At 29.6% G+C, this 17,453-nt stretch overlaps 1 protein-coding gene across 4 annotated transcripts; it reads right to left on the bottom strand.

Moving 5' to 3' along the window:
• Positions 1-2,053: 2,053 nt before the first annotated feature.
• Positions 2,054-17,453, bottom strand: LOC106458909 (RAD51-associated protein 1-like). 4 transcript variants are annotated; one of them, XM_022385292.1, is made up of 7 exons: positions 17,420-17,452; positions 12,781-12,836; positions 8,732-8,784; positions 8,038-8,230; positions 6,334-6,431; positions 5,803-5,970; positions 2,054-3,692 (listed from the first exon to the last, which is right to left on the bottom strand). In XM_022385292.1, exons 2-7 carry the CDS (start codon positions 12,804-12,806, stop codon positions 3,472-3,474), a joined length of 759 nt encoding a protein of 252 aa, XP_022241000.1. In that variant the 5' UTR covers positions 12,807-12,836; positions 17,420-17,452; the 3' UTR covers positions 2,054-3,471. The 4 variants fall into 4 exon arrangements, with proteins under 4 accessions (XP_022241000.1, XP_013773928.2, XP_022241001.1 ...); XM_013918474.2 differs by lacking the exon at positions 17,420-17,452 and adding an exon at positions 17,307-17,382; XM_022385293.1 differs by lacking the exon at positions 17,420-17,452 and adding an exon at positions 17,074-17,092.

Below are 17,453 nucleotides of genomic sequence, written 5' to 3' on the forward strand. Positions count from 1 at the left end.
GGCCGCTTCTGCAGTCGTTAATCTGGGATCCATTTCGATGCTCCTCTTGACAGCCCTTTTTTTCCTCTCTGAAAGGACGCTGCTCAGTTGTTTCCTGAACTGCACGATGATTCTGTTGACTGTCGAAAGCGGGATTCCCAAATTCGGCGAAATTTGCCGCCGACTTATTCCACCATCTGCTTGACCAACTATCCTTCCTCTAACAAAATCTGACAATTCGAGAGAACCTTGAGTTCTAGCCATGTTGTAGCACAAGATAATTAGTGTGCGGACCATTTTTATTTATATAGTGCCCTGTGAACGCAAATTAGTTAGCATAAATCAGTTAAATGACGAAAAATTAGGTGTCTATTTACTTGTGACCACTCAGTGTATATATTCGTCTTAGCTTAACTTTCAGACACTGTATGGCAGTATAATGTTAAGATAAGTCCGATGCCAACAAACAAATGTAATAAATTCAAAATAAATTAAGTGGGGTGGGGTGGGGGGAATGAAACGGAAAAAGTGTTACTTTTCCTGGACTGAACATAATGTTAAGGTGTAAAAAATGCTAAATTTCCTCACTGTATTAGTTAATATAATAATTAATGATGTACTTCTTTTTCCTTTTATTACCCAACTTTAAAAAAAATCTTAGTTTAACTTTTCGACACTGCATGAGAGTATGGTATTGTACGCAAATTTTTTACGATTCTTGGTCTCTGTTAGTTAACATGTTAAACTTTCCAATAATCTGGTTTGTAGCAGTTTTTCTTTTTATAACATGACACCATTCAAAGACCAACACAAAATCAAATTATTCAGAAAATTTAAACAACAAGTGATCCCAAGATAACGTGTTAGTAAGAGAGAAATGACTATACATAAATAGATGTACAAATCCTTCTTCTTTTTCTCGAGATTAATAATATATTGAATAACAGACAGGGCTACGCATTTATTTTTTTATACTTGGACAGCTTATCTAGTTAAACAATACAAAATAATTAACTTGTATAATCATATATGCATATTTCAAAATTTCATATATAAATATTAGACTGGTTTAAGAGTGAAAAAAACGTGGAATTCGCTAAAAGAGGTATAATTTGTTAAAATGTGGTGAATCAAAGCATTAATTGGATTAAGAATTAATATTTTAAACGGCTTGTATAACTAAGTAATGCACAAGTTAGTAGTACCAATTATACATAATCAATGAATTATTTTAAAAAAAGATTACTGCGTGAGTAAAAGACGTATGAAAACAACACAAACTATTGTGACGATTTTTTAACACTAAGCCATATTACTAAACTTGCCTCCAAATATTTATCGTTTTCTATAACGTAAGATTTATAAGCTACAACAAAAAAACTGTTTTGTACTGATATTTGAAAGTATTATCTATAGGAAGAAAATAATACTGATATGCACTGTTATGATTACTTAAAATAATGATGATATAATTCTGTAATTTCAGTGTATATCGTCTTATTATTTCGCCATTAAGCATTCTATTTCATTGTTTTACAAGAGATTCACTTAAGCCACTGTTTTGTATTTGTTTTCCCTTCGTAGTTAGAGAAACGTGCTCAAGTTCTCGTAAAACTCGTTATTCCTAGCAATTTGTCAACAAAATCACTAGTTTCGAGAGAAGAGTGCTTCCTTCTTTTTCTAAAGAACATTACTGATTTATATTTATTGAGAACAATTCTGTTTCTTATAGTTTCATTACTAAGTGATATACTTTATGATTCTATAACATATTAACTTATTTGTTTTATTTATTTTGTAATCATAATTACAGAAACATACTCATAGTTTTATTTAACATTCTTCCAAGAAATGTAACGTTTACTTTAACCATTAGTGTTTGTTTTAATTAGCATTATTTATTCTAAAATACAACCATTTAAGGTTTTAAGAAAGTAATTAAAATGAACCATCATTATCTTGGTATGTCACACATAAACTTGTGAAATTATAATGTCAAATGTAAAACACAGCATATATTTGATACTGAAGAGCTTTTATCTTAGGTTTACATAATAAATAGACAAACCATTGCTAAAGTTTTTTTAAGATGATTATTTTTATCTTGAACTGAAGAAAACCTTAGCTCTGTATTTCTTAATCTACTTTTTCAAATGAGATTTATTCATTTAAAAAGATATAATTCTACTAACAAGTAAAACATCCAAAATATCTTAAGGTGTACTACACGTTATTTCTAGTAAAAACAGTAAAAATGTTGGCTAAAGAAAATGAAACCCAGTGCCTTGAACAATTATCATTGTTAACCTCATTGTTCTTTCTCTTTTATCATAAATAATTATACTATGGTGAAGAAGGTATCAAGTTATTGAATCTTATTACATATATTTAAATTACAGCTGCTAAATATATTTTTCACTTCATACTACGAGTATCTTTTATTTTCTACAAAAAAAAAACAACAGTGCAAAATATGTTGCCATATAGCAGAACATACATGTCTGAATAAGATTTGTTTGGTTGTTTTCAAATTTCTCGTAAAGCTACTCAATAGCTATTTGTGATAGCCATCCCTAATTTATTAAGTGATACATTTTAGGGAGGAGCTACTGGTCAACACCACCTACTACTTCTCTTATCTATGAAATGTGTGATTGACTCTTAAAATGCCCTCATTGATAAAATTGCAACAACGTTGGGTGATGGGTCTCAAGCTCACGGATTGCTAGGCCCATTTTTGGGAGAAAAGTGCTACCTTCTTTGTCTAAAGAACACTATTGATTTTTATTTATTGGGAATATTTAAGTTTCTTCTGTTTCTTAGTTTTATTCTTAATAAATAATTTACTTGATTATACTATAACACATTAACTTAGGCCCCCGTTTTAATTTATTTGGTAGTCATAATCACGGAAATATGATCAAAGTTTTGTGAAACATTTTCCTTGGAAGTCAATATAAAAGTATCTTTTCTCTTAAATGGTTCGAGATTGTTTTATAACATTTATTAATTCTAATTTGACAACTGTATTTGGATATCAACCCACACTACAATGAGCTGTGTATACTGTAGTTTCCAGCTGTATCAAATGTCAACCCACATCATATCCAGCTGTACTAGTATTATTATTATGAACTTGGATTATGGCTATAAATCACAAGATGTAGAAAAGAACAAATTTTATGATGATTTTGTTAAAAATATAACTACAGATAAAATGAAATATTACACTCTTTGTAGTGACCATGTCCACACCATGTACAGTTTTTCACCAGTTTATCATTCTATAAAACTGTATGCTAACATTATATACAGCTATCAGATCAAACATGCATACAATATATGATAAAACATAAGGTTTGGCAAATAAACAGAAGTTTTTACCACACTTCTCACAGCAGTTCAGTTCAGTATACGGAAGAAAGCATTACCAATAAAATTTCATCTTTGTTTAATGTGGCAAACACAGTTCACCACATTTTTCTAAAACTATTAAACTTTTACACTTGAATGTAAAGGTTTAACCACAGCTTTCCGTGACAATCCTATCCTTAATCCTGTAGCTGGAAGTTTCACCAAATTTCCTGCAGGTCTAAGTCCTGGACTTGAAATGTTTCTTTTACAAGGTTTTTCTGGGTTTATAAGCACTGATGAATATTTGGGAAATGCACTTTTTAAAATGGGTTTGTTTTGGTCCGTGTCTGTTTCAACACCTTTAGTATAGAAAGATCCAACAAACAATAAATACAAAAGAAACTTAGCATACATCACAAATCAAACTATATAACTTTGCCATAAAACATCATAAAGGAAGACTGTTAAAGATTGATAAACTAGTAAGTAATGCTTTCACATTTCAATTATAACTCTTCATTTTCTACTGACAGTCTAAAAGATTGTGACAAAAGACAATGTGTCAACTGAATATATGGGAGAGCTAAAACCTAATCATTACAGTGTGAATACTACATGTAATATGAATATTTAGTTTCGTATAGATAAATATCTGCTTTTCAATCAATACCTGAAAAGAAATGAACAATCAAAAAAAGGAATTATTAGAACTGAAAAGAGGTAACTCAAAACAAGAATAATTATCAAGCTTACAAAAAATTTCTCAAACTCAAATAGTCCAATTTATATTTCTACACCTTTATTTAAAATTAAATATATACATACACGATTTATTTTAAATTTTCTCACCAATGAAAGAGCACACATTCATAGGTTTGCAAAAAAGAATTTTTGTTTCCTGCATATTATTCTTTAACATAGAATCTGCTTACTATAATTTGATAAATAAGAAACAAAAGTATAATATTCTGTGTAGTCCCTGTAACTTTGTTTTACATATGATACAGAAGTATATAAAACTCCTTGTACCTTCATTTGACATAAACAGAAGTATAAACTTCCTTATAATCCCTGTAACTGTGTCTTACATAAGAAACAGAAGTATAAACATCCATATAATCCCTGTAACTATGTCTGATGTAAGAAACAGAAGTATAAACATCCATATAATTGATGTAACTATATTTGATTTAAGAAACAGAAGTATAAACTTCCTTATAATCCCTGTAACTTTGTCTTACATAAGAAACAGAAGTATAAACATACATATAATCCCTGTAACTATGTCTGATGTAAGAAACAGAAGTATAAACATCCATATAATCCCTGTAACTATGTCTGATGTAAGAAACAGAAGTATAAACATCCATATAATCCCTGTAACTGTGTCTGATGTAAGAAACAGAAGTATAAACTTCCTTATAATCCCTGTAACTTTGTCTTACATAAGAAACAGAAGTATAAACTTCCTTATAATCCCTGTAACTGTGTCTTACATAAGAAACAGAAGTATAAACATCCATATAATTGATGTAACTATCTATACTTGACATAAAAAACAGAACTATAAACCTTTTAACCCTTTCGCCACAAGATTTTTAAGGACTTGCATTCAAAATTTAATTTGACTATTTTTTATGTTATACCAATTAGTATAGTATTAAATCATAGTTAATAATCCATATTTTAATAATATATATATATATATATATAAGTTTTAAGTTCTTAATTTTATAAGGCAATATAAATGTGAGAAAATCAGACCCCTCTTGCCACATCAACCCACCACATCCTCTCATTCAGGATTTGTTAATAGATAGTTCTCTCTTACATTTCATACTACATCATTTATAACCAATAGAAAACTAAGATTTTCAACTGTCAAATGACATATTATTTTACGTTGTTTTCTAAACAGAGAATTGTCAATTTCTCTTTTAGAACAAGATTCATTCCCATGGGAAGCATATTGACTAGCTTGGATGAATTTGTAACGACTCTTGTGGCATAGTTAGAAAGCCAGACAAATTATGATAGTCATGGGTCATTATCTGTTTTTTTGCATGTTATTCTATGTTATTTGGTGCATTTTTTAATTAAATAAAATTTATTTAGTGCACTACAACCATTAGTATATATATAAAAAAAAGTCTAGTTAAGTGTCATCAACAGTCGACAGCAAAAACAAGAAGAATGAATTAAATACTTTATTTCCTGTTTTTTACACATGAAAGAGAAGTATAAACTTCCTCATGATCCCTGTAACTGTGTCTTACACACGAAAGAGAAGTATAAACTTCTTCATGATTCCTGTAACTGTGTCTTACACACGAAAGAGAAGTATAAACTTCCTCATGATCCCTTTAACTGTATCTTACACACGAAAGAGAAGTATAAACTTCTTCATGATTCCTGTAACTGTGTCTTACACACGAAAGAGAAGTATAAACTTCCTCATAATTTCTTTACCTTTTCTTGTCACAAAATTCTTTTTCTCAGTTTTATTTTCTTTGAAACATTCAGGAGATGGGCCCTCGTCTTCAGAAAAATTTGAATCACCTTCCTGATCTTCAGCACTCCTTTTGTCTTTTTTTTCATCAAGATAGTCCTTGTTAATTTGTTTTTCATTAACAGTTTCTGAAAATAAACGTAAAAAGCCAACAAAACGTTTTTTTATTTTTTCCCCCATTTAATCACGCACATTTAAAGATCACAAGTACAAGTTTTATTAAAAATTGATTTTAGTAGTAAAAAGTAAATTTCTAGTTCTAACTGTCAGCTAACCTTATGTAATAAACTTAAGTACTTTAGCTGCTGAAATTAAGTTAAAAAACAGTAAAAGTAACAATAAAAAGTTTAAAACATGTTTTTGTAGATGTCTACAATTTACTGATTAAGCTGTAGATAATGCAACACACCAATTAAAGGAGTATGATGGAATTTATTAACATGTTGAAAATCACTTATACTTAGATGTACATGTTACTTAAATGTGATTACCTTTCTTAATATCAGGCACTACACTTTTCTTTTCCCTGTTCGAAATCTGTATGGCTGTTTCAAGGTGTCGCTGGAAAACTTTGTCTGAGACTGACAGCCTAAAATGTTAATCAGTTTATAAATAGTTTTCAAAACTGATACACCAGACCATAAACAAACCCAGAAAATCTAACATCAACTTTAATTTCGTCTGCATTACATTTTAATAATGTAGAAAGTTCATCTTGTACAATAAGTTATTACAAAAAGCACTACTTCAAAAATGTTTTAACTCTTTGATCCTACTGAAACCAATGTTATAAATTTTTTATTAGGAATCTGTCTCCATGAAAATAACTGTGCTTAACCACTTTACTTAAAATGATTTTGTATCATACAAAGTTGAGCAATTATACATGTAACAGAATAATATGTTAGTGCATCAAACAAAGATTAATGACAATACATGTAACAGAATAGTATGTTAGTGTATTAGACATAGTTGAACAACAATACATGTAATGTAACAGTAATTGAAAGCTTTTTATTGGCCACATTTCTACAGAACATTCTATGCATTTAATGGCCTATATTTTGCACATATTTATTGGAAACATTAGAGATTTAAAGCTAGAATAACAAGTAGAGTTCACTTTCTTTTACATTCTGAAGTTTACTTTTTCTATTGCTTATTAATGTATTTAGTACAACAGGTGTAAATAGAGCTGTGCAAATAAGTCAATCACCTATGACATCTCTTAGCATTATGTAAAATATTTAAGTGAAATTACAATTAAATCAATTAATGTCATGAAAATAATCAACTAATCAAAACTAATGTTTCTGATCTTACTATTTTAAATCATTCCATCTATCCAAGTAATCAAAATATTTCCATGGCATCAGTTTGTTGTTAAACATAAAGCTACATGATGGGCTGTCTTTGCCTCTATCCTATCCCTAACTGTGGGTATCAAAATATGATTTTAATGTTATAAGTTTGGTGTTTATTTCAATTTTGGTCAGCTTTGTGCAGCACGTCTTAATGATTGAGGGTCTCAGGCTTAATTTCCACTTCTACAAAACTTGCCCACCCTGTCAGCCACAGGGGTTTTTTATGTTTTCTTTTTTTTTATGGAAAAACATTAAAGCTCTCTGGCACAGTCACTAATTTTTAACTCTAACTACAGAGAAGACAAACAGTGAACAGCACTCACCACCAACTCTTCAGCTACTTTAGTTTTAAATAATTTTCTGCTTTTTACATTATATTATGTTTCTAATTTATAACTTTAATGTTAAATAACCAGGTGCTGAACTAGATACAGACCTCATAATTCAACTTTTTGTCATCTAAGTTTTAATTTCTTATTTTTAAGATGAAATATCAAAATAAATTCTCCATCTGCAACTCTCGGTGTCACAAGACATGGTGCTATGGTTTCTCACTTACATATTTTTTTTCTCTTTCCTTATATGTACTTCATATTATTCAACCAATCAGAAACATGTGGTATAGATACTGACAAGCTACAATATAGATATTCAACCTCTTAATTTATTGAGATATCACTGAGCATTGAACAGGTATACTAGATAGTATCAAGAGTGAAGAATAGAAAATAATTATATAATAACTTACAATGAGTTACCTTCGTGTGATGTAGAATCTCACAATTACCAGTCACTTCATACTCACTCTGAAATTAATAAAAAAAAAGCTACCTTTGATGTGGAGCTTCTTGTCCCAAGTTTTGTATTATTTTACTTTCCACCTGGATATGCTGGCTCTCTAATCTATTCAAAAGCATGCTTGTCTCATTTATTTTCCGTTTTTCCTTTTTTACATTCTTTAATCTTTCAGTTTTTTCTGTTTTGGACCTTTTTGTTGGCGGAGTTGAAGAGTCTGCAAAGTCATCTAAGAATAAAAACTAATATTTTATAATGTGCACTAACTGTTCCATTAATAGTTGGCAGGATCAGATAATATTAAGGCAAAGCACATAACATCTAAATACTACTTCTATTGTTTTCAATAACTGTTCCTTAAGCAGTCTTGGTATCAGATGATACTGTGGCATAGTACCTAACTTCTAAATACTAGTGTCTGCACTAACTGTTCCTTTAACATTTTGCAGTATTAGATAACATAGTGGCAAAGTACCTAACTTATAATACTTTTTGTATCATTTGCAATAACTGTTCCTTTAACAGTCTGCAATATGAGATAATGTTTTGGAAAAGTAACTCATTTCTAAGTACTATTATGAGGTATTTCAGTTTTTTGACAAAAAAGAAAAGGAATTGTTTTATTAATGTAAAAAAACACTAATTTTCAAGATACCTTTAATATAACAGGATATTCAATTTCAGAACTGTTCCTACTTCAAAACACAAGTGACTAAGAGCATTCACTTACCTTCATCGCTCCCTCCACCACTAAACTTGGCATAATTAACACTCTTTCTGGCCCTGGGGGAGGAATAAAAATTAATAATTATGTTCAACATAGTTTATGTGCTTATCAATTCAGACAGCTGACAAAGGTATAGCATGTTCTAGTCTTTTTAAATATTTATTTCTTGTTTAAAATTCAATTGCTTGTATTTTCAATCAATTACCCAATTTTTTTTCACTAATTTGAAGGCTTAACCCTTTTGTTTTGACTCACTCCTCTGGATCAGACAAATTTCATCACTCTTCACGAATCTCTATATAAACCATAAAGAATAATTAAAGTAAAGCTCTACATAGTTAAATGACAATCATGAAAATGTCTCTTTAGAGAGAATTAAGATCTTCCAAAAATAGTTTAAACATTAAACAATGATTGCAAAAATGTGTCTATAAATGATTATAAGTTTTCCTCAAAAAACGAAATGTTTGAATGTTTTGGAAACATATAACATTTTGCAGGTTGAATACCATGTACATGTTTAAGTTGAGGAACACAACATATAACAAACATAAAATATATAAATGGTGGCACTTTCTGCAAGATCCTGACTTGTGTCATTGATTTGAACAGAAATATTTAACTAACAGATACAAGCTTATTGTTAAAGAAGACTTGGATTTTAAAGGCATCAACAAAGTAAATTTTTCTTCTCCCAAAGTTGAAGAAAATATTCAATAATTTAGCATATAAGAGAAACTATAGGAGAAGACAATATACTTTGCATTCTAGTACTGAATTGTGTATGGTTTACTGTGGTACTTAGTATCACCAACTAAAGCATTAACTATCATGTGTGAAGTGATAGGCTTTGCACAGCTAATAAGTGTTGTTGATAATAAAAAAATTTTCAAAAGTTGTAGTATGAGAGAGCAAAATTAGAAAGTTGAACTACATAGGAAAAATGTAAATGAAGATTTCGATATTCTTATAGGTTTAGTCAAATATGCCAAAAAGAAAGATATACCTCTACTAAGGCCTTTCATACAAACCAAAAGTCTGTTCCAAAATGTTTGCTTATTGGAGGAAAGCTGGAGTATATTTATATAGCTCATTTGTTCATGAGTATTAGAGTTTGTTTTAAGAGATTCATTCCAGAGGAAGGTTGAAGTTTGTTTAACTCTATATGTTCGGGCTTGGTTATCTTCATCAAACTTTTAACCATGAAATATAACTTCGAATGTACCAAGTGAATGTTACAATTCTACTGTACAGTAAAAAAAATCATATTTCTATTGAAGAATTCTAACTTTTTATTTTTATTAAACCTTTACTAAATCAGTCTAATAAAAGGTAATTTTCATATTACTTTTAGATAATCACTAGGATCTCCTTAATGAATACCATAAGTTTGTTTTTTATAAAACTTTACACTTTATCCTTTATTTTCTCTACTCTAACACTGATTGTAGTGAATTCATCTGTAGGGAAACTTAAAAATGTGAAATAAAGTCAAAAATACTTTTTATTTTCAAGAGTGACAGCAAATTGCAATAGACAATTACAACTATTTAACTTAAAAGCTTTAGGTTTCTTAACATTTTATAACTGCTTTCATTTAATTTCATTATTTTATTGCTGTTTGAACCATGTCTAACTACCATAACAAGCAGTAAATCTCCAGATGGGATATTAGAGTAAACAAACAAACATCATATACATCTTAGTGCATTCCTCATACATTCCTCGAGGAGTGATGATGAAAATGGTTTATTTTTTCCATTTTTACATATTAGTTGCTTTTGTAAAAAATAAATATATAACAATCAATAAAAAAACGAGAAATTCAAAACTTACCTCAACTATATGCCAATTTACACTTGAGTACCTGCTTTTGTATGCCTTTGTTTTTATATCTATACTGGTTGTCCAAAAATAATTCATGTAGCTTTCAAATACGTATTTTACAAAACTACAAACATAACACTTACTAGATTAGATTGTCCTAAAACTTATGTAATTTATCTGGCTTTTTAACTAACTTATAAATAGGTTAAAAATTTTCATTACTTCTTGGAGCAACATCTATGGTCAACAAATATCAAGCTACAATAGCAAATTATAAATGTTTACTGCTCAAACAAAAGAGACTATCACATGATTAATGCAGTGCAGGATTTGCTGTTTCCATTGGATATAAATATGTCCTGTAACAATTAGACATATTTTTTAAACAACAGGGTATGGGAGTGGTTTGTCAATGTGGGTTGAACAAATATAGTGATATCTCAGTAAAGTAATAAGTATAAAATACAAATTCTAGCTTATCAGTACCTATAGCACATTTCTAACTGGTTGAAAAATCTGAAGCATTTGAAAGGGAAATTTTAAAACTTCTATAAATGAGAAATCACAGTGAGATTTTCAGATTGAGAATTTAACTATTTCCTCTTAAAACTAAGAAATTAAAACTTTGATAATATAAAAAAATTATTTGTAAGTATGTTTTGATGCCAAGCTTATTAAAATACAATAATAATAAAGTTGTCTAACTATGTAGTGAATATATCTTTATAAAAGGTTGTAAAATACACATTTAACCCTAACCTGTATTCATAATAGGGTTAAATGAAGTTTGTTAGAGCTTGTATGTTGGAACCAAGTTAGAGTTTAGAGAACTTACTTGTTAGAGGAAAATTGGAGCTTGTTCAAAATGAAAACAAGCAGCTTATAAACCTGATATTTTACATCTTTTTAAAACTCATAGAGTAAGTATTAATAGATCCAAGAGCCCTACAAATTTGAAACTCTCACGTTTTTGTCTATTAAGCTCTATATTAACATATATATCTCAAAACTCCCAAAAAGTGCTCAAGATAAGGAATCTACTTGATATCTTCCCTGGATGTGTTTGTTTAGAATGTCACCACTAAAACTCACATTTATTAAAGAAAACTAGGTGTTGTCTTACAAAAGGGTATTTATTTCTTAAAATTGGTGGAAAGCAAACTGTAAGAAATTGTAAAAATTCTGTTTGGAAGAAAGTGGTTGGTGAAGAATGAACTGAAGCTATGTTGGTCTATATCTATGTTAAGACTTCTGATGGTTACTTGAATAAGAAAACTTTAACTTGCTTACAATACTAAAATTCTCAAAAGAATGAATCTGTAGATTTTTGTTACAGTTAAAAAAATTGGGCATTCTCAGTGAATAGACATGATTATGAAAAATTAATTCTTATATTTTTAGAATTATAACCAAGCATTAGAATATGGCAATTTGGAAAAATATTTTATTTTTGTGCAAGAAGAAACTAGGACTGTGAAATTTGTTTTTAAATGATTACAATCGAAAACTACAACTGTTTTTGTTATTATTATGTTGAAAGAGATAAACAGTTCTGACAATGGTAGGTATGAATGTAAGTTCTGAATTTAGGAGTCATAAAATTGGATGCATAGTTGAATTCTTTATCAAATGACAGCGAACATACATAAAAAACGAACATACTAAAGTGTTAGTTATAAAACTGAGTTACTAAGAAAAGTAATTAATATTTGTATTTGGAGCACAAAACCAGGACTTAGCTGAAAATTGTTAGGAGCTTTGATAGACTGCCCATGAAAAATGGTAAAGCTAGATGTAGAAATTTAAATATTTTAAAAAATAATTTTCCAAGTTTAAACAAACTATGAAATGGTTTATTTAATGATTGGTTTTTGATGTTACTTAGTTTGTTTAAAATTATGTTGGATAGAAAAATGAATAGCAAGTGTTCAGCTCTGGTTGATAGATGGATGGTTGATAGCAGAACTTATGTGTCAACATTCATTTTTACATTTTAGGAAATGAAAGAAAGAAATCACTGGGAAAAAACACAAGCACATTATATCCTGTGGTTTCAAATACATCTTTACATTCATATGAAACATTTTATATTTACACTTAGATCAAGTCTAACTCAGTAAACAGGGAAGCTAATGAATCCTGATTGAACTTGCTACTATTATTAGTAATAAGTTAGTGTATACAAGTTAGACCTTTAGTTAATAATGTTGTCATATTTTCTTTACCTGATGGATCGTCTTTGCTCAGCCATTTGTGTTCAGGCTTCCAGATTTATTGATATCTACAACATCAAACACATGTATAAGTAACAGATTTACAATAAATATTGATACAATAACAAATACTGCCACAAAAAACACAGAAATAAGCAGATTAGTAGAACTGTTTAGACTTCAGTAAGTTTATTAACAGTGTTACTGTTCACACAAACTTTAAAAAAAGCTTCATGATTGATATAAAAAGCACAATGTTACATAAAACTAAGTAATATAAGATCAGCAATACAGAATAACATTAAGACCAAAAATAAAATAAGCTTAAAAGTTGTTGGATTTAGATATATCATAAAATATTAAATTTTAAAAATAAATTATGTTTCATATGTTGAAAGAAACATTACACAATTTTTAGAAAGGTGATACTGATAATTATATGTTTGTTAACCAACAAAACAAAATCAATTTCTGTTAGGTTACAAATTTTCAAGTAATGCCTAACAACCACATAAGACTTTTGAAATAGCTTATTTAACAAATACAACATTGAGTTTGGCTGTATCATGCTTTGACTGAATAATAACTAACTATAATATTAGCTTTGGTTGAATGATGCTTTCATTGGATAACTAACAACTGTAACACTGGCTTTGTCTGTACCATGATTTACTGGTTAATAAATAAAAAATACAACATTGGCCTTGACTATAGCATGATTTCATTGGATGATAAACATTTGTATATAATACGAAACCATAAGTTTTGTCCATTCTGAAGGCATTGTTCTCAAATTCTGTGTATATATATTACAAATGTTATGAGTATGCATTTAAAGGTAAAATTATGTACATTAAAATGGTTTATTTAAATTGCACTTCCTGGAGCTATGCCTCGACTGACGAAGATTGCCATCATCTTTTCGAGAAGCATAAACACTTTCAGAGTGACATCCCTGACATCACAAAACTATTTGTTTTATTTTACTTTGGGAGAGTTTTGCATTAATTATTGAAAAGAAAGCATAAACTAATAGTTTTCCTCTTCCGATGTGATGAAATGAGCTTCTGATTTGTTTTATTACTTTATTTCTTTAATTTTTAAATTCTACTGCATGAGGCTCTTATGTTCTGTAATGTACTCTGTCATATAGTTGTTTGAGTCTTATTTCCTTTTTTTGGATCTGATTCACTCAAATGCATTTGCACAATTGCACACAGCTGTGTATGCTATTATTATTTTGTTTATGATCCATCAATTCAAAGTTAACATGTGTCATAACCCTATTTCCATTCATTGCAAGGATACATTATTTCAACTTTCAAAGGAACAATATTTTAAATACTATAAGTGCTTTGTGATGCTATAATTATTAGGGAGCCTAAATCAATTCTAGTTATTCTCAAAACATGTGCTAACAAACTGTTGTGAACCTGTAACAGTCAATATGAAAACAAGCAGGAATTTTACTTTTTTAGAAACTGAAAGCAGAACCTCCATTTATTTGTAATGATAACACAATAAACTTTAAACTATACCTATTTAAGTTTGTACTGATGTTATCACAAACTACAATAACCAACTATGTTATCAATTTTGAAATTGTGATGGTCAAATATTTTAAACGGTATAAAACAGCCACATTAGTAGATTAATCACTTAGCTCTGCTGAGAGGACTGAAAAATCCACAATGATAGCTTAGTGGATGAGATTTATTTTTGTGGTGAGTGAGATGGCCAGGGAGTTTTGGTAGTGCTATCCTACCCTTTTAGTCAAGAACTAATATGGCAACAGTAAAACAGGATTATTGATAAAAAATAAACTCTATAATCCTCTCTGTACTAAGCATATCTATTTACACTTAATGGAAACATCTCCAACAAAAGTTGAATAAATAATTTCATTGCACTGTCATTATTAATAAGACTCCCATCTTTCCCAGCCAAAATCAACAGTTTATAGGGTGCCTAGCTATAGGCATGTATAAATCATTCAAGGATTTTCATATAGCTAATGACTGCCTTACTTATATTCTCTGATCATGCAAATCAGGTTATAAGTACCATTTTGAAAACATTATGCAAGCATTGAATAAGACCCTATATTAAAACAGATATATATATACTATGTACATGAATAGACAAATATGGCTAAAAGAAATACTTTTTTGGCAAAAAAAAATTAGGTTGAGCTGGTCTGTAGTTATTGGATTAACCTTTCAGCCCAGTTAGTGGAAGAAGCTGGTTTTTGGATATTGTTGAACTGGGAAATTGAACTCCGAGAAACACTATAATAAAAAACTAGCATCCAGTTGTTAAAATTATGACTTTGTTAAATTGAAGAAGGAAGCTTTTCTGTGAGAGTTGTAGTTGCAGAATAGATAAAAGACCCTGCACATATTATTGTGAGATAATATTTTCATTCAGCTGATAACAGCACTTTGTTACCCAAATTTATCAGAATGGGATTCTGTAGGTATCATTTTCTAAATTGCATCTTCTGAGCTACAACTATCTTTTTCTTCCTGTATTTCAGATTTAAAAATTTAATCCATTTTGCAAAAATATTTTATAACATATTTGAAGTTATTAGAAAATGGGTTCTAAACAGAGGCTCAGGGATTCTATTTATTGTGTGAGTGTGTAAAACACTATTCCTGTTCCATAATCCAAATGTTAAAATGTGTACTTACAGGATACTGAGAGCAAGGTTTCATTAAATGCTATGAAGGAGGTATAGCTTTTAATTTTTTCTTTTGTTTTTACAAGAGATGATATTAGCAGTATTCTTGACTTGAGCATCCTATGGAAAATATTAGAATTATCCTAAATCATATATATATTAATCAAAATTCCTAGATATTGAGATTAAAAACAGATAGAGCATTATGACAACACAAGGTTTTCCAGATGGTTTTAAAAACTTTACCCAATGATGTTATATGTTACCTGAGCAATGGAAAGGGCATGAACTTAGTTTAAATATTTTAAAAAATGTTTCATAAAGCGCCAGATGGAATATTAGCTAAGAAATTACACTGTGAGGGTGGTTAGATCAAAGAAAGCAAGAGCTTATCATTGAAGTCCAGTCAAACTGGACCCTTATTACTAGTGTAGTGTCTCAGAGGTTAGTGCTTAAGCCTTTGTTTTTTCTTATTTAAATTAATGATACTGATAGAAGAATAATTAGTAAGTTAGTAGTTTCATGAGGGCATTAAAATTCTTTGGTATTTCTGGACTTATTAATGATGTTTGAGGTACTACAAAATTACTTGGATCAATCTATAAGTCAAAGAAAGCTTTGACAAATTACCTTTAATTATAACAATTGCAAGGTAATGCATTTGGCTTGTGATAATTTTGATCACATATTCAACATAGACGAGAACCCACTCAGCAGTATAATTGAAGAAAAGGATTATGACTTAGTGGTAGATAAGTCACTCATACAGTTGAGGCAGTGCTTTGATGCTGGTAATAAATTTAAATGAATTTTAGGGTGCATTTAAAATATATGGTGATTACAAGTCAAAATAGGTAATTATCTCTATACAAATCATCAGTTAGGGTTCACCTGAAATACAGAGTACAGTTTGGGTTTGCTTATAAGTAAGAGAGTATGCAGACTTGTTAAAAAAATAGTAAAAGGCAATGTTATTGAAGTTTACAAGACTACCTAAGGAAGGGGATAAGAGAGGTCTACAGGATTTCTCTGTGCTTTATTCTAAAGACAATAGAATGAGAAGTTGCAAATTCAAGATTTGGATAAAAGACAGGTCCAGTTAAAACAGTTCTATTTCTCTAACAAAATGATTGTTATATTGAAAGAGCTGTCATTGACAGTAGTGCAAGCCAACACCTTACAACAGCCTAAGAGGAAATGATAGTTTTATGAAAAAAGGATTACTTTTTCTTTTTTTTGCTCAAGGATGATTATGCAGAGATTGCCTTGAAACTGAGTTAGTGGTGAAGACAAGGAAATGGTAACTTGAAATCTAGTGAAGTTTATTAGCTTCAATCAGTTATATAATGTCTGCCTGTGAATTTCTAGAGCAACATTGCTTATTTTGTCAGCTCTGTGAATAATGTTACTGTTAACTGTCAGAATGCAGAAGTAATACTGACACTGCATGACAGAGGCAGTGATACTGACCTGAAATAAGCCATTCACTGTTTATAAACTTGATGACAGAAATATATGTTGTAAACTTTAGGCTTGCTTGCATTGTCACTAATACTAATAGTAATACTAGTAAAATAAATAAAATTTGACAAATTTATAAATAAAATAATTTCACATACAACCTCAGTATAATAAGGTCCAAAACTAATACTAATAGTCATCACTTCTTAATAAAATGTAATGTAGTATATAACATCTGGGCAAAAGGGGGTACAATTAGCCCTTATTTGTTTATTAGCTTACATCTATAAACAGTAAGGTATTAGTTGGTATGTTTATCGATGTTATTGTTAGTAGCAGTAGTACTAGGGTCCCACACATACACACAAAAGAAAAAAACGAAAAAGATTCTCACAAGTTTAACAAGCTTTTTGATTAACCTTAAGTTAACCCATCATAGTACTTTAAGTTAAGTAATTACAAACACAATTAAAATTATTTATAGTTCCATTCCAACTTTTTACTTACCCGCGGATTTCATTACGCCACCTAACGATGGAAT

The sequence above is a fragment of the Limulus polyphemus genome, unplaced genomic scaffold (genome assembly GCF_000517525.1).
Source record: "Limulus polyphemus unplaced genomic scaffold, Limulus_polyphemus-2.1.2 Scaffold533, whole genome shotgun sequence".
NCBI lineage: Eukaryota > Metazoa > Arthropoda > Merostomata > Xiphosura > Limulidae > Limulus > Limulus polyphemus.

What these genes read in the sequence shown, in the direction of transcription:
- LOC106458909 (XM_022385292.1), bottom strand. Translation starts at nt 12,806, where the DNA reads ATGGCTGAGCAAAGACGATCCATCAG. An exon ending in CAAGAAGCTCCACATCAAAG is followed by an intron (nt 6,432 to 8,037) that starts GTAGCTTTTTTT and finishes TTAACATTTTAG; the next exon opens with GCTGTCAGTCTCAGACAAAG. An exon ending in AGTGCCTGATATTAAGAAAG is followed by an intron (nt 5,971 to 6,333) that starts GTAATCACATTT and finishes GTTTATTTTCAG; the next exon opens with AAACTGTTAATGAAAAACAA.